At 44.8% G+C, this 18,489-nt stretch overlaps 1 protein-coding gene across 1 annotated transcript in view; it reads right to left on the reverse strand.

Moving 5' to 3' along the window:
• LOC115776877 (aldehyde dehydrogenase, mitochondrial-like) overlaps positions 1–18,262 on the reverse strand; it is a 59,712-nt gene extending 41,450 nt beyond the window's left edge. The window contains exons 1-2 of the mRNA XM_030724666.1: positions 18,045–18,262; positions 16,231–16,335 (exon numbers count right to left, since the gene is read on the reverse strand). Coding sequence (XP_030580526.1) covers positions 16,231–16,335; positions 18,045–18,161 — 222 coding nt within the window. The 5' untranslated portion in view covers positions 18,162–18,262. The remainder of the gene's footprint in view (positions 1–16,230; positions 16,336–18,044) is intronic.
• Between the last annotated feature and the right edge of the window lie 227 nt (positions 18,263–18,489).

Genomic DNA, 18,489 nt, shown 5'->3' on the forward strand with positions numbered 1-18,489 from the left:
AAAAAATGTTTGATAAAATTTGCGGCATGCCGTAAGCCGATGCAGCACCTTCGCATAGGAATGGCAGGCATCACGTGATAGAGCGACTGTTGTGAGAGTTGTTTCGGCATGTCAGCGGTGTGGAGTTACTTCACACTCAAGGAAGGAAACAGCAAGACCGCCGAGTGTAAGTTGTGCAATGCAAGTGTCTCACGAGGTGGTAGCAGTGTTGGGAACTTTAACACCACGACCATGATAAAACACTTACAGAAACACCACGGAAAGGAGTACATGGAATTTATCGAGGCCTCGAATACTACAAAGAAAAATGTTTTGTGTCAACAAACGCTGCTGGAATGCGAGAAACTCTCTCCAGAAAGCAACAAAGCAAAGCTGATACCGGAGAAAATTGTTGAATTTGTTGTGCTTGATGACCAGCCTCTTTCTGTTGTGGAAAATGTTGGTTTTAAACGCTTAATGGAGCATTTGGAGCCACGCTATGTGCTGCCAAACCATCATTTCATCTCTGAGCAAGCAGTCCCAGATAAGTACAAGGAAGTATGCAAGTTTATCTCTGAAAGCTTGCAGAGCATTCCAAGTTTAAGCTTAACAACTGATATCTGGAGCTCAGATGTGTGTCCATTGTCATTGCTCAGTCTGACAGCACAGTGGATAGACTCAAGTTTTACTTTACAAAAAGCAGTGTTGCAGGCTAAACAGTTTCATGGTTCGCACTCGGGAGAGTCCATCACTTCAGCTTTGGAGGAAATGTTTAATGTATGGAAAATTCCAAAAAACAAAGTTATTTTACGAGACAATGCTAGCAATGTAACAAAGGCATTGGACCGGCTCAGACTTGCAAGTTTGGGATGCTTCGCGCATACCTTGCAGCTTGTGGTGAATGAAGAACTGCTAGCACAACCTAGTGTAAGTGATGCAGTGGCAATTGGCAGGAAAATAGTGGGGCAGTTCAAGCACTCACCACAAGCATATTCACGTTTGGAGGACATTCAAATGGAGCTGAATATGCCACCCAAGCATCTGGTACAAGATGTGCGAACAAGATGGAATAGCACATATTATATGATCAAGACCCTCATTGAACAGAAACGAGTCTTGTGCGCATATTCCGCAGAATATGACCTGCCACCCATACTCACTGCACAGCAGTGTAGTTTACTGGAAAAGGTCATGGCAGCTCTCGCTCCCTTTGAGGAGTTAACAAGGGAGGTAAGCTCCTCATCATCATCTGTATCTGATGTCATCCCAATAGTCTGTGTCCTCAAGCGCGTTCTCTCTCAAGAAACTGAGGCCGACGAAGGAATAAAGAAGATAAAAAGCACCCTTCTTGAGACAGTTAACAGACGCTTCAGAGATGTAGAATCTGAGCCACTATACACAGTTGCAACGCTGCTGGATCCAAGGTATAAAGACAGGTATGTGAGTCTTCACTGATGTTTTATCAGATGAAAGAATGTGAGTGAGTGAGTGAGTGAGTGACAGAGAGAGAGAAAAGGAGTGTGTGTGAGAGAAAATGGTGAGGATGTTTTACTTTAGATCATAGTTTAATAAGCCTACAGGATGATACTGATCACTTAATATTACAGTTTGGCTATTTTTTTTTATAATTCCAGATACTTCACAAGTGTAGAAACCTCAAAACAAGCTAAAGCTTCTTTGATGGTTGAGGTGAGGAAGATGGAGGAGGTGCTGAGGACAACCACAGCAGATTCCTCAGAGCCAGCAGAGGGGCCATCATGTTCAGCAGCCTTGGAACCAGCAAAGAAGACACCGCGGGTGGAATCTGCAAGTCCCAACAGACTTGAAAGCATTTTTGATGAAATCCTGAAGGAGAACACTGTAGAACCTGTTCCTGACTTAGCCACCACAAGTCCACGCATTGAAGTGCAAACCTACCTCAGCGAGTCAACTATTCAGCGCTCGGACAATCCACTGCTATACTGGCAAGTCAACAAACCTAGATTACCCACTCTGGTTTATACAGCAGCTAAATTTCTGTGTGCACCTCCTACAAGTGTGGACAGTGAGAGACTCTTCAGTACAGCCTCCATCATTATTGATGAAAGGATAAGCAGGCTGACAGCTGAGAAGGCCAAAATGCTGATCTTTCTAAAGAAGAACCTGCCTCTCATGTTAAAGTGAACAAACTGTTACAAAATGGTTTTCAAAAGTGACTGTTTTTCAGTAATGGGCAGCTACTGCCATGTCTCCCGGTAGGGGGATTCTATATCCAAAAACTTTAGTTCGCAGTGTGTGTGTGTGTGTGTGTGTGTGTGTGTGTGTGTGTGTTTTTTTGTATTTTTTATACTGGAAATGTTTTTATACAAGTGTTAAGTTTTGTATAGAGATGTCACACAGTTGAACTTCAGGTTTAATGTGATGGAAAAAGATTGAACTGACAGCCATCTTAATACTAGTTGAGAGTCACGAAAAGCCATGTTTGCACTACTTTAATTTCTATGTTGTTTTTACAGTGGAAATTTTCCACTGTAGATGTCTGTTGAGTTTCAAGTATAAAAGGGTCCATCCTACAACGTGATTTTTCTTTTTTTAATTTGTTGAATATGAACAGTATTTTATGTTGAAATTGCACTTTGTTTTCAGAACCTAACAGCTTTTGAGATCTAGCATGAAGCTGCACTTTGAATTTCATTTTGAATATTACTTCAGATCCTTAGATTTAATTTAGCTTAAAATTTTTAAATTTCAGCATAAATGTCTGAATAGTGTTGACCAGCTAAATGCTGTGAAAAGTTATGTTTAAATAAAAAAATCAGTACTGGCAAACTGAACTGTGTTTTGGGTGCAATGTATTTCTTGCAAACGAGTATAATATAATAACATTACAATTCTTTTTTTTATTTGACTGTTTACTTATGTAAAATGCACCCAATGCTTTTTTTTAAAGCAATTGTTTAAAAAAAAAAAAAAAAAAAAAAAATCAGATTTGTATCGGTATCGGCAGATACCCAAATATAAAATATCGGTATCGGACCTAAAAAAAGTGGTATCGTGCCATCCCTAATCTCTACTGTCTTCTGGGCGTTCAGCACCAGGTTATTGTGGCTGCACCAGAACACCAGACGTTTGACCTCCATCCTGTAGGCCATCTGAGATGAGCCCAATGAGAGTCGTGTCATCTGAGTTTCTGATCGAGGTGGCGCTGTCACTTGGTGTTGGCTCTCACTGCGGTATTGTATCACTTCCTGTTCCTGTTTCGGAGCACAGTGTTTTGCTGTCTGTTAGCTGTTATATCTGTATAACTCGATTTATCTGAATAATAACATATTTTAGTGTAATCTTCACCTACTTTAAATAGCATACTCTTTGCTGAATCACCTGTATTCACATTACTCACTTTATTTGTTTTTAGAAATTCGCTAGCTTAGCTCAGCTAGTAACTTAGCCCTTAGCCGACTCACTACCAGCATGGCTTCTTCTCCTGTCTCTCCTGCACTTTCCTGCTCTGGGTGTCACATGTTTAGTTACTCCTCGGCCTCCTTTAGCAGTAACGGTACTTGTAATAAATGTAGTCTGTTTGCTCTGGAGCTCTGGAGGCCAGGCTTTCTGAACTGGAGACTCGGCTCCGCACCCTGGAAAATCCTACATCTAGCCAGGCCCCTGTAGCGGGTGCGGACCATGGTAGCTTAGCCGCCGTTAGCTCCCCCCCAGCAGATCCCGAGCAGCAGGGAAAACAGGCCAGCTGGGTGACGGTGAGGAGGAAGCGTAGTCCTAAGCAGAAGCCCCGGGTACACCACCAACCTGTTCACGTCTCTAACCGTTTTTCTCCACTCGGCGACACACCCGCCGAGGAACAAACTCTGGTTATTGGCGACTCTGTTTTGAGAAACGTGAAGCTAGAGACACCGGCGACCATAGTCAAATGTCTTCCAGGGGCCAGAGCAGGCGACATTCATGGAAATTTGAAACTGCTGGCTAAGGCTAATCGTAGATTTGGTAAGATCGTTATTCACGTCGGCAGTAATGACACCCGGTTACGCCAATCGGAGGTCACTAAAATTAATATTGACTCGGTGTGTAACTTTGCAAAAACGATGTCGGACTCTGTAGTTTTCTCTGGGCCCCTCCCCAATCAGACCAGGAGCGACATGTTTAGCCGCATGTTCTCCTTGAATCGCTGGCTGTCTGAGTGGTGTCCAAAAAATGACGTGGGCTTCATAGATAATTGGCAAAGTTTCTGGGGAAAACCTGGTCTTGTTAGGAGAGACGGCATCCATCCCACTTTGGATGGAGCAGCTCTCATTTCTAGAAATCTGGCCAAATTTATTAACCCTTCTAAAAACTGACTACCCAGGGTTGAGACCAGGAAGCAGAGTTGCAGTCTTACACGCCTCTCTGCAGCTTCTCTCCTCCTGCCATCCCCCCAAAACCCCATCCCCATAGAGTCGGTGCCTGCTCCCAGACCACCAAAAACCAAAGCTAAAATCAGCAAAAAGCTATTTAAGCATAAGAATTCAAAAACAATAAATAATACAGCTTCATCAACTGCACCAAAGAATAAAACAATTAAATGTGGATTGTTAAACATTAGGTCTCTCTCTTCCAAGTCCCTATTAGTAAATGATTTAATAATTGATCAACGTATTGATTTATGCTGCCTTACAGAAACCTGGTTACAGCAGGATGAATATGTTAGTTTAAATGAATCAACACCCCCGAGTCACAGTAACTGTCAGAATGCTCGAAGCACAGGTCGAGGAGGAGGATTAGCTGCAATCTTCAATTCCAGCTTATTAATTAATCAAAGACCCAGACAAAGTTTTCATTCTTTTGAAAGCCTGACTCTTAGTCTTGTCCATCCTAATTGGGAAAATCAAAAACCTGTTTTATTTGTTATTATCTATCGTCCACCTGGTCCTTACTCAGAGTTTCTGCCTGATTTCTCAGACTTTTTATCTGATTTAGTGCTCAGTTCAGATAAAATAATTATAGTGGGTGATTTTAACATCCATGTAGATGCTGAGAATGACAGCCTCAACACTGCATTTAATCTATTGTTAGATTCAATTGGCTTCTCTCAAAATGTAAAGGAGCCCACCCACCACTTTAATCATACTCTGGATCTTGTCCTAACATATGGCATAGAAACTGAAGACTTAACAGTATTCCCTGAAAGCCCCCTCCTGTCTGATCATTTCTTAGTAACATTTACATTTACTTTAATGGATTACACAGCAGTGGGGAATAAGTTTTATTACAGTAGAAGTCTTTCTGAAAGTGCTGTAACTAAGTTTAAGGATCTAATTCCTTCATTGTTATGCTCTTCAGTGCCATGTGCCAACACAGTGCAGAGCAGCTACCTAAACTCTGCTCCCAGTGAGGTCGATTATCTCGTCAATAGTTTTACATCCTCACTGCGTATAACTTTGGATACTGTGGCTCCTCTGAAAAGGAAAGCTTCAAATCAGAAGTGCCTGACTCCGTGGTATAATTCACAAACGCACAGCTTAAAGCAGATAACCCGAAAGCTGGAGAGGGAATGGCGTCTCACTAAATTAGAAGATGCTCATTTAGCCTGGAAAAAGAGTTTGTTGCTCTATAAAAAAGCCCTCCGTAAAGCTAGGACATCTTACTATTCATCATTAATTGAAGAAAATAAGAACAACCCCAGGTTTCTTTTCAGCACTGTAGCCAGGCTGACAAAGAGTCAGAGCTCTGTAGAGCCGAGTATTCCTTTCACGTTAACTAGTAGTGACTTCATGGATTTCTTTACAAATAAAATTTTAGACATTAGAGAAAAAATTATTCATAACCATCTCAAAGATTATTCTTCATGTTCGGCTGCTTTCAGCACTGCTGGTATTTGTTTAGACTCTTTGGCTCCAGTTGATCTTTCAGAGTTAACTTCAATAGTTACTTCCTCCAAACCAGCAACATGTTTGTTAGATCCCATTCCTACTAGACTGTTCAAAGAAGTCTTTCCAATTATTGATGCTTCAATCTTAAAAATGATCAATCAGTCTTTATTAGTTGGCTATGTACCACAGACCTTCAAGGTGGCTGTAATTAAACCTCTGCTTAAAAAGCCATCACTTGACCCAGCTGTCTTAGCTAATTATAGGCCAATCTCCAACCTTCCTTTTCTCTCAAAGATTCTTGAAAGAGTAGTTGTAAAACAGCTAACTGATCATCTGCAGAGGAACGGTTTATTTGAAGAGTTTCAGTCAGGTTTCAGAATTCATCACAGTACAGAAACAGCATTAGTGAAGGTTACAAATGATCTTCTTAGAGCCTCTGACAGTGGACTCATCTCTGTACTTGTCCTGTTGGACCTCAGTGCAGCTTTTGATACTGTTGACCATAACATTTTATTACAGAGATTAGAGCTTGCTATAGGTATTAAAGGTACTGCACTGCAGTGGTTTGAATCATATTTATCTCATAGACTCCAATTTGTTCATGTAAATGGGGAGTCTTCTTCACACACTAAGGTTAATTATGGAGTTCCACAGGGTTCTGTGCTAGGACCAATTTCATTTACATTATACATGCTTCCCTTAGGCAGTATTATTAGAAAGCACTGCATCAATTTTCATTGTTATGCAGATGATACTCAGCTTTACCTATCAATGAAGCCAGATGACACACATCAATTAGTTAAACTGCAGGAATTTCTTAAAGATATTAAGGCCTGGATGACCTCTAATTTCCTGCTTCTAAATTCAGATAAAACTGAAATTCTTGTACTCGGCCCCACAAATCTTAGAAACATGGTGTCTAACCAGATACTTACTCTGGATGGTATTACTTTGGCCTCCAGAAACACTGTGAGAAATCTTGGAGTCATTTTTGACCAGGATATGTCCTTCAATGCACATATTAAACAAATATGTAGGACCGCTTTTTTGCATTTGCGCAATATTTCTAAAATTAGAAACATCCTTTCTCAGAGTGATGCTGAAAAGCTCATTCATGCATTTATTACTTCTAGGCTGGATTATTGTAATTCATTATTATCAGGCTGTCCTAAAAGCTTCCTGAAAAGCCTTCAGCTGATCCAAAATGCTGCAGCTAGAGTACTGACAGGGACTAGAAAGAGAGAGCATATTTCTCCCATATTGGCTTCTCTTCATTGGCTCCCTGTTAAATCTAGAATAGAATTTAAAATTCTTCTCCTCACATACAAGGTCTTGAATAATCAGGCACCATCTTATCTCAAAGACCTCATAGTACCATATCACCCCAACAGAGCACTTCGCTCTCAGACTGCTAGCTTACTTGTGGTTCCTAGGATACTTAAGAGTAGAATGGGAGGCAGAGCCTTCAGCTTTCAGGCGCCTCTTCTGTGGAACCAGCTTCCAGCTTGGATTCGGGAGACAGACACCCTCTCTATTTTTAAGATTAGGCTTAAAACTTTCCTTTATGATAAAGCTTATAGTTAGGGCTGGATCAGGTGACCCTGAACCATCCCTTAGTTATGCTGCTATAGGCCTAGTCTGCTGGGGGGTTCACATAATGCACTGTTTCTCATTCACCTTATTTACTTTGTTTATACTCCACTCTGCATTTAATCATTAATTGATATTAATCTCTGGCTCTCTTCCACAGCATGTCTTTTCTCTCCCCTCAGCCCAACCGGTCGCGGCAGATGACTGCCCCTCCCTGAGCCTGGTTCTGCTGGAGGTTTCTTCCTGTTAAAAGGGAGTTTTTCCTTCCCACTGTCGCCAAGTGCTGCTCATAGGGGGTCGTTTTGACTGTTGGGTTTTCTCTGTATTATTGTAGGGTCTTTACCCACAATACAAAGCGCCTTGAGGCGACAGTTTGTTGTGATTTGGCGCTATATAAATAAAATTGAATTGAATTGAATTGAATCTGCAAACTTAATAAGCTTGACAGACTGGTGGTCAGAGGTGCAGCAGTTGGTGTACATGGAGAAGAGCAGAGGAGACAGGACACAGCCCTGAGGAGTGCCAGTGCTGATGGTCCGGGAGTCCGAGACATTCTTCCCCAGACTCACGTGCGGTTTCCTGTTCGTCAGGAAGTCAATGATCCACCTGCAGATGGGATCAGGCACGTTCATCTGGGACAGCTTGTCTTGGAGGAGATCAGGGATGATGGTGTTGAAGGCAGCGCTGAAGTCCACAAACAGGATCCTGGCGTAGGTTTCCTGGGAGTCCAGATGCTGTAGAATGAAGTGCAAAGCCAGGTTGATGGCATCGTCCACAGACCTGTTGGCTCTGTAGGAAAACTGCAGGGGGTCCAGAAGGGAAGCCGTGAGGGATTTTGGGTGGGACAGAACCAGACCCTCAAATGACTTCATGACCACAGAAGTCAGTGCCACAGGTCTGTAGTCATTATGTCCTGTGATCCTTGGCTTCTTGGGGACAGGAATGATGGTAGCGTTTTTAAAACAGACAGGCATGTGGCAAGCCTCCAGTGAGGAGTTGAAGATGTCCGTGAACAGTAGGGCAAGCTCGTTAGCACAGTGTCTCAGTGTGGCAGGTTAAGATTAAGATAGTTTAAGATAGTGTTTATTTGTCACATGCACAGTTATACACAGTACAATGCACAGTGAAATGTATTTTGTACCTGCAACCATATATACACACACATATAAATAAGAAGAATAAAAATAAAAAAAAGTAATTCACACTATACACTATACTCTATATACTATACACTATACACACTTTTATAAATTATAATATTTACATTGTGCAATAATGGTCCAGTTAGGGCTCAGAGTTGAGCAGACGGATGGCTTGTGGGTAAAAATTCTTCTTCAACCTTTCAGTCTTAGCCCTCAGGCAGCGGTAACGCCGGCCTGATGGGAGCAGGGAGAAGAGAGAGTGTCCGGGGTGGCTGGGCTGTTTTAGGATCTTCATGGCCCTCAGCCTGCACTGCTTGGTGTAAATGTCCTGCAGGTTGGGGAGGGTGGTTCTGATGGTCCGTTCAGCTGAACGAACCACCCTTTTTAGGGCCATGAAGTCCTGCTTGGTGCAGTTTCCCATCCAGGTGGTGATGCTCCCACGCATGATGCTCTCGATGGTGCAGGTGTAAAAGTTCCTGAGCACCTTGAGTGGGAGCTTGAAGTCTCTCAGCCGCCTGAGGAGGTAGAGACGCTGTCTGGCCTTCTTCACAGTGATGTTTATGTGATGAGTCCAGGACAGGTCCTGTGAGATGGTCACTCCCAGGTATTTGAAAGTGTCCACTCTTTCCACCTCAGCACCACTGATGACAAGTGGATGGTAGTCCCTCTGCTGCTTCCTGCTGAAGTCCACGATCAGTTCCTTCGTTTTGCTGACGTTGAGCAGGAGGTGGTTCTCCTGGCACCAGTTCACCAGGCGGGAGACCTCTCTCCTGTAGGCTGTCTCCTCATTGTGAGAGATTAGTCCCACAACAGCAGTGTCGTCAGCAAACTTGATGATGACGTTGGACTCTGACGTGGCCTCGCAGTCATGGGTGTACAGTGAGTACAGCAGAGGGCTGAGCACACAGCCTTGGGGGGATCCGGTGTTGAGGGTGAGGGAGGATGAGGTGAGGTGACCCACTCGTACCACCTGTGGTCTGCTGGTCAGGAAGCTGTGAACCCACCTGCACAGGGATGGGCCCAGGCCCAGGTCCAGCAGCTTAGAGACCAGCCTGGAGGGAACTATGGTGTTGAATGCTGAGCTGTAATCTACAAACAGCACTCTCACATAGTTCCCCTTACCAGTGTCTATGTGTGAAAGGGTCTTGTGGAGGAGGAAGGATATGGCGTCATCTGTGGATCTGTCTGGCCGGTATGCAAACTGTAGTGGGTCGAGGGTGGTGGGCAGTGAGGAGGTGATGAATGTCTTGATGAGTCTCTCAAAACACTTCATCACCACAGAGGTGAGCGCTATGGGCCTGAAGTCATTGGGGCTGCTGGGGTGTGGTTTCTTTGGGACAGGGACTATGATGGACTTTTTAAAGCAGGTGGGAATCACACACAGTTTCAGTGAAAGGTTGAATATCACTGTAAACACAGGTGCCAGCTGGTCAGCGCAGGTCTTAAGGACACGTCCACTAATACCGTCTGGTCCAGCCGCTTTCCTAATGTTTACACGTCTAAACGCCCTCCTCACGTCGCGCTCCGTCACAGTGAGTGTCTACACCCCTCCGGCCGGGAGCGCAGCGGGCTGTCGGCTTCCCGACTCAAAGCGCGCAAAGAAGATGTTGAGTTCATCAGCCAGAGAAGCGTGGGCACTCACCGGGTGTGTGTGTGGTGCTTTGTAGTCCGTGATGGTGCGTAGTCCCTGCCACAGTCCCCTGGGGTCAGACTGTTGTAGTTGCTGTTCCAGTCTGCGGCCGTAGCGATGTTTAGCCTCTTTCACCGCTCTGCGGACGTTGTATGATGCAACCTTGTAGTCCTCCATGTTCCCAGAGGCGAGGCCGGAGTTGTAGGCAACGGTGCGGGACCTCAGGGCGTCGCGGACAGATTTATCCACCCACGGCTTCTGGTTGGGAAAAGTCCTGATGGTCCTCCTAAGTGAAGTGTCATCAACAACTTTCACAATAAATCCCACAACAGTTTCCGTAAACTCCTCGATGTCTCCGCCCGCGCTGCTGCGAAACATGTCCCAGTCGGTTGAATCCAACGCACCCTGCAGAGCGGCCTCTGTTTGATCAGACCACCGTGTCACTTCTCTCACAGCAGGGGGTTCCTGCCTGAGCCGTTGTTTGTATTTCGGCATGAGAAGGACAGTGGTGTGGTCAGACTTCCCAAAAGGCGGAAGAGGCTTTGCTTTGTAGCCCTCTTTGAATGGAGAGTAGCAGTGGTCTAGGGTCCTCTCTCCTCTGGTGGGGCAGTCGATGTGTTGAATCAACTCCGGTATCAGCTTTTTCAAGTTTGCACTGTTAAAGTCCCCGGCTACGATGAGAGCCGCATCACGCTGGTTAGCCTGATAGGTGGAAATCGCCTCATGTAGCTCGGATAGTGCCGTGTTTGTGTCCGCCTGAGGTGGAATATAGACGGCGCTGAAGATGACCGAAGTGAACTCGCGGGGCAGGTAGTGGGGGCGGCATTTCAGGGTTAGGAGCTCCAGGTTAGGTGAACATGATTGTTTCAGAGGGACAACATTCCTACTGTCACACCAGTTGTTATTAATCATTAGGCACACACCTCCTCCTCTTGATTTTCCAGACTCACTCGTTCTGTCCGTGCGATGAACTCTGACGGCTGTACGGCGTGGTCCGGTATGAGGGGGGTCAGCCATGTCTCCGTGAGACAGATGATGTTGCAGTCCCTTATGTCCCTCTGAAACTGTATCCTGGCCCTGAGTTCGTCCAGCTTGTTATCCAGTGACTGGACATTAGCCAACAGGATGCTCGGCAGTGGCGTTTGGTGCGCTCTGCGCCTCAGCCTCTCTCTTACGCCGGCTCTTTTCCCTCGGGGCCTTGTCCGTGACCTGGGTGCTCCGCGCCGTCCTTTGTTTGAGCTGGTCCACTGGAAACGCAGTATCTCCTGGGGCCAAGCCGGGTCAGGAGAAAAAGGTGTCAGAATACAGCCAGAGTGCTGTATTCTGATATTAAAAAGAGTCTGTCTGTCATACGTGATATAACACAGAGCAGGCGGAATTATAAAGTCGAGAATTAGAGCTAAACCTAATATATACAAACAAAGCGTAGGAGCAGGTACGACGGCTGCTGACCTCACCGGCGCCATCTTGAAAAGAGACACCATCCACCATCTAGTTTTGCGAGCTTTGACACTCCTGAACTGCTTTAGCACCTGCTCTTCCTGAATACAAAAGATTGTGGACTAGGGGAGGATGGGGGCTCTGGGGTGGAAGTCCTTGATGATGTGGGCTTCTCTGAGGTGGGGGGTGAATATTCGTGCTGGTTGTACTGTAGCTGGGACTGGTGGAGGTGTGAAGGCTGCTGATCTGACCATCAAAACGACAATAGAACTCGTTCAGTCTATTTGCAGTTTGTAGGTCGTCTGTGGAGTGGGGGGTTTTAGGCTTGTAGTTGGTAATCTGCCTAAAACTTTTCCATACAGAGGCCGCGTCGTTCTCTGAGATCTGCTGCTGTATATTCTCAGAGTGATGTGATCTAGCAGTGGCCAATTCCTTGCTAAACCTGTACTTGGCCTCTTTGTAGCAGTCTTTGTCCCCACTTTTAAAAGCCTCCCTCTTCTCTATCCACAGCTGCTTCAGTTTGGGAGTAAACCAGGGTTTGTCACTGTTATAACTCACCCTGGTGCGTGATAGCACAATGCTATCCTCGCAGAAGTGGATATACGAGGTTACAGTGTACATGTAATCATCCAAACTATCACAGGCAGTCCTTACTGAGTTCCAGTCTGTAGTTTCAAAGCATGTGCGGAGCTCCTCCACAGCCTCACGGGTCCACTGCTTTGTTGTCCTCACCACAGGTTTTGACAGCTTCAGCCTCTGTCTGTACGCGGGGATCAGGTGGATCATGTCGTGGTCAGAGAGGCCGAGTGCAGCGCGGGGCACTGCGTGATAAGCCCCGCTTATCGTGCTGTAGCAGTGGTCTAGTGTCTTCTCCTCTCTGGTCGGACATGTGATATATATTGTTTATATTTGGGAAGTTCCTGTCTCAGGCTGGCTTTATTAAAGTCCCCAAGTACGATGATAAGAGAGTCCGGGTATGTCCGCTCCATGCACAGAATCTGCTCTGCGAGTGCGCACTGGGCCTCGTGCACGTCCGCATCCGGCGGGATGTAAACAGCAGCCAGTACGAATGAAGCGAACTCCCGCAGAGAGTAGAACGGTTTACAGTGAATGAAATGATATTCCAGCGAGGGAGAGCAGTGCTTAGCAATCACTGTCACATCCGTACACCAGCCACTGTTGATGTAGAAGCAGACTCCTCCATGGATGGATGGATGGATGGATGTGTAATCAGATTTGAAAACATGAATAAATCTGTAAGGATATACTGATATTAAAGCCTGAAAAGTCTTGAAGTTTTGACACAGACAAGTCATCTGTTACAAGTCACCAGCTTTTCAGTTGGGTGTTTTTTTACGTGACTTTTCTACAATTCAGCAGAAGTCATGCAGCAATGTGCAAACCCATATTAAGAGATGTCTGTTAGTAAATTTTTGCTGCAAACATTTTTGCTTTAACAATGATAAACAATGTAAGGGCACAGCTTCCTTAAACAATATGCAGTAAGTAGGACTTTGAATGCCAGACTCTTTTAATTGAGTATTAATAATACACCAAGATAATACTCAATTACAAGAGTATTATCTTGGTGTATTATTAATAATTTTACTTCTGAAAATAAATTAATCTGTTACTGCTGACAGAGGTTAAACCTATTTCAGATGCTTATTCATATTTCATAAATCTAAAGTGAAGTGTAATGTGCCTTGGCCATCCATGATCCTGCCGCTTCCTTGGAGCACTTTTGATAGATACTGACAACTGTACAATACCCCAAACACCACAAGAGTTACAGTTGTGGCCAGTTGTCTAGCCATCATAATTTGTCCCTTGTCAAAATTGCTCAAATCCTTACACTTGGCCATCTTTCCTGTTTCTAACACATCAAATAGAGGTCAAATTATTCACTTGTTTTTTAATATATCCCACCCACTAACAGGTGCCATGATAAAGGGATAGTGTTATTCACTTCACCTCTCATAATGTTATGCTTGATCACTGCTGGTAGCATGAGGTCATACCTGGACCCTACAGAGGCTGCACAGGTAGTCCAACTCCTCCAGGATGGCACATCAATACGTGCCATTGCCAGAAGGTTTGCTGTGTCTCCCAGCACAGTCTCAGAGCATGGAGGAGACTCCAGGAGACAGACAGTTAGTCTAAGAGAGCTGGACAGGGCCGTAGAAGGTCCTTCACCCATCATCAGGACCGGTATCTGCTCCTTTGTGCAGGAGGAACAGGATGAGCTCTGCAGAGCTACAAAATGACCTCCAGCAGCCACTGGTGTGAATGTCTCTGACCAAACAATCAGAAGCAGACTTCATGAGGGGGGCCCGACATCCTCTAGTGGGCGCTGTGCTCAATGCCCGGCACCGTGGAGCTCGACTGGCATTTCCCACAGAATTCCAGAACTGGCAGGTCCAGCAGGTTCACCCTGAGCACATGTGACAGACGTGAAAGGGTCTGGAGAAGCCGTGAAGAACGTTATGCTGCCTGCAATATCATTCAGTTTGACTAGTTTGGTGGTGGGTCAGTGATAGTCTGGGGAGGCATATCCATGGAGGGACACACAGGCAACATTGATGGTGTTACAGCTACCTGACAAGCTTGAGCTGTGGAGGCTCGAAGCTAACTCAGATGATCTTCAGTGTGCTGCACTAAGGTCACACTGTGGGTTTCCTTCAGTGGATGTTTGCGAGGTGAACCAGCAGTCACAGCTGTTCCCAGTTACAGATAACACTGTAGTTTTTATAAAGCTCCAGTAACAGCTACTTACAGCAAGCACATGGTAAATCCACTGTGCATCTGAGCCTGCCTCGAATTGGCACAACCATCACAAACCAACTATCCAGTGTCACACTTGAACTGCTGAGTACTATGTGGTGACATGTACAGACATAAATGGACTAGCTCTTACATCGCAGTTTTCTACTCTTTGAGCACTCAAAGTGCTGATACAGCACACTTACATTCACCCACACACATTCATATTAACACTTTTTTTCTACACCTAAGTGCTGTACATCTAACATTCACACACATTTACACTCAGATGAACACATCGGGAGCAACTCAGCGCTCAGTGTCTTGCCCAGGAATCGAACCACCAAACTTCCAATTACTAGATGACCTGCTCTACTTCCTGAGCCACAGCCACCCGTACACCAGGCTTACCTCAAGAAAGAAAACCTGAGCCTGTGGGATATTTTTTGTATGTTTTTATACACATTTTATGCGTGGTTTTTATATTAATTTTATGTGTTTTTTTATACTATTTTTGATGGGTTTTACATTATTTTGATGACTTTTTTAAATAATGAGTATACACTGAATTATTATGAAAGATATTACTGATTCAGTTTGTTTCGACTATGATGTCTGACTTATTCTGACTGTACTGAAATTTCTGACTTAGACTGTGTGACTGAACTGTCGTTTGTTTTAAAATGTGGTTTGATTGTTTTAAATTTATTCTAGATCTATTTTATGTCTGCATTATGTCTGCTCCTATCATGAGTGTGCTATGATTTATGCTCAACTGGGCTCTACTCTGGGGTTGTGCTGTGAGTGAGAGTCAGACTAGTGGGCAGTCAGAGTAACTGCATGACATAAATTAAGGGCGTTGGCATTTCCCCCCATGGTATTGTCACAATGTTACCCAACTAAAGGAACTTTCACAGCGGGTACATCCCCCCGGGGTTTTGGCAGCTGGGGGCAGTAGAACTGTTCAAGAGATGATGGATAGTCACCAGGTGCCTGCACATGATGGGAAGGCTGCCAAGAGGGCTGGGAAAGGCCCTGATAGGCTGGGCTAAAGGCCAAAGATTATGTAAACTCTAGCATCAAATTTCATAAAGAGAAATAAAGCTTATATAATCATAAATAATGTGTGAATAAGCATATTCAGAGTGTGCAAATGGTTTTTAAAAAACAAGTGGACAAAAATTGAGAATGAGATGATGCTTAAAGTTAAAATAAAATACAGTTATAGCCAATAATCGTAAGTATAACATAATAGAGGGAGGTGTGTTTAGACCACGTCTCCACTGATAAAGCTTTCACTTCTGCCTGCTTCTGTCACCTGCTGACGGCGGGAACCCCCGGGGGGCGCGTCGCTCTTTCCTCTTTATCTTTTTGTGCTTTGTTGAACTCTTTGTTCAATAAAACAACTGCAAATGATTCTGCTGTTTCTGTGATTGATCCTAATTGGAGCTAAAAACCTTTGACGACGGCTTATCGGCCCGAAAGGAGGATTAGTCCCCTCAAATTTTTTGACCCAACAAGTTGTGTTGACACACAACGCTCCACACACATCTGCTGACCTGCCACAGCAGAAATGGCGGCACATCTAAAAACACCAACTGAAGAGACGTTTTCAGCCATTAATATCAATACACACAGTTTTAGTCACACATTTGCAAATCTGATTACACAGACTGAAATACGCACACACACACACACATACACACACACACACACACACACACACACACACACACACACACACACACAAATAATGTTGCTACAATAACAGCTTTGTAGGTTAGGGGTTAGGCTGAAGTGCACTGACTTCAGACATCTTGGTGTTTTTCACGTTGCAGATCGTTACCTGATCGGCTTCTGCAACCTGACAGATGACTTCGCCGGTCGCTGGATTTATAGTAGGAAACGTTTTCCCACTCGCTGCATCCTGCCACTTATTGTTGATAAACAGCTGAAACATGAAATACACGACAGCGTGTCACTACAAGTACAGCATCAGTGATAAAACATTTTATTTATTTTTATTCAGAGCAACGTCCTGGAATGAGTGTAAAACAATGATTCAAAGAAAGAAGAAGTCTTTATTGCTCTGCAGAGACTCTAATGTCCTTTGGCACGTGGATAAAAATGTCCACAAAGACATTTTTCAGCATCTTTTTGAACATAAAGTTTGTATTCCAGCAGGATAAGGAGGAACTTTAAAGAGCTTCCACAGTCAGGAGCTGTCACTTCTGAGAAAAGCACTGACTCTGTATGTGATATTCTTACTAGGGCTGCAACTATCAATTATTCCATCAATTAATCAGATAAGAAATCCTTTTGTGTCATTAACAGTTCATCAGCATGTTTTAACTTCCGTACTGCAGTTTTTCTGGATGGAGCAAAGTTCTCTGATCTTCATGTTGCTGATCAGGTGGTTGATGAAGGACCTCCAGCTGTGGTTACAGCTCCACCTGTGCTCCCTGTCTCAGTACTGGCTCCACCTCTTCGAGTGTGTGCAGACAGACTGCAGACACACACACTCAACCAACCAAACCCCCGACCAATCCGGTGTGTCAGTCACCTTCTTAACGATCTGCAGGTTTGATTTGGCAAAGACTTTATGCCAGATGCTTTTCCTGAAGCCTCGGCTTGGCGTGCCCGTGGCTTGTCGTGCCCGTGGCTGGGTTATATCATTCATTTAATCAAATAGTAAAAGCAGCACTCTGATACATGAACCTGGTTAAACAATAACCATTTTTACCTTTGGATCAGGGACGGTGTCTGAGCAAGCATAAGGGCCAAAGTTAAAGGGCTAACATCTCTGATCGTTTCTCATTTCTCTGATCGTGTCACCTCCTCTTCTCCGACCTCCTGCCCCTGAAATCAATCCCAGCATGCCACACAAGGACGTCTCAGTTACTAAAAAGCATTGCATACAGTATTTGAGGAAGAAAGGTTCAGCTAACCGAACAGTGAGTTTCCATAACCAAATATTATCAATTAATAATGATCCATTCCAATATGCTAACAAGGCGGTGTGGTTCTTTCATGCTCGGCTTGCAGTGGAGACTCCTCATATCCAAATGCTATTCAGGAGCCAGATTAACAACCTGCAGCACTTTGCCCTCATCCGCCTCAAACTTTTACAGTGAAAAATAATAAAACGTGCTTTAGATTGTGGAGCAGGTCTGAGTTTGTGTCAGTGGATGAAGAAATAAAACAACAACGAACAAATCTAAAAACTGGCGTTTTTAATCCTTTTAAAAATATGGAAACTATAAATATGGGGCGTACAAAGGTAAACACAGAAGCTAGTCAAAGCAGGAATATCAGTGTCCCATTTTGTAAATGAATTCCTACATTATTGCCTTTCAGCGGATTCTGTCCTGCCTCTTTTCCGGGCACCTTTCTGCCTTCATGTGTGCCCACCAGCAGACTTGCGCCCTGATTAGCTTGTTTACAGTAGCGGGAATTACATCAAAACTGGGAATCTCGACCTCCGAGCGCAAACCTGCCTCGTAAGGATTCCGGAACAGCAGCGTTGTAGTCAGCAGCGGGTGACTTTCACTGTACAGCAGTTTAACAGTCACGCTGTGCGCGCACTTGTTGATTACGCAGTTGGCTAACATCCAAAGTCTCGTCAGCGGATTAACGGCCGCTGGGACAAACTTGTCTTACCTTGTTGTAGTGGACCTCGGGCTGGGTGCTAGGCGCTGGGATGGCTGCTGCAGAGTAGTGACAGACCGACAGTCGACTCAGCGCGGGGAGCCTCCGAGAAATCACAGCGCGGAGCATGATCGCTGCTGCTGCTGCACAGGCCGAGCAAATAACCTGCAAGTGACTGCGACCAAAACTCAACAGATGTGGGTGAAGGCGAAGGGAGGGCTGAGCAGGACCTCCAGCCCCGCCCAGATTTGTGACGCCATGTCACGTGGAAACGGCTGAGGAAGCTCCACAGAGGGGTCGGAAAAGCAAAAGCCAATGAACGCATCAGTGCCTTAAACCTGCATTCTACCACAAGGACTTCCGGTCCTGTGGGAGTCTCCTCCTGTGAGAATGTCTCAAGAGCTCCTTAAACTCGGCGTGGGGTTTGTGGGGGTCGGGGGGTTGATTCTCTAATAAT

Source organism: Archocentrus centrarchus, unplaced genomic scaffold (genome assembly GCF_007364275.1).
Source record: "Archocentrus centrarchus isolate MPI-CPG fArcCen1 unplaced genomic scaffold, fArcCen1 scaffold_40_ctg1, whole genome shotgun sequence".
In the NCBI taxonomy this organism is placed as follows: Eukaryota; Metazoa; Chordata; class Actinopteri; order Cichliformes; family Cichlidae; genus Archocentrus; species Archocentrus centrarchus.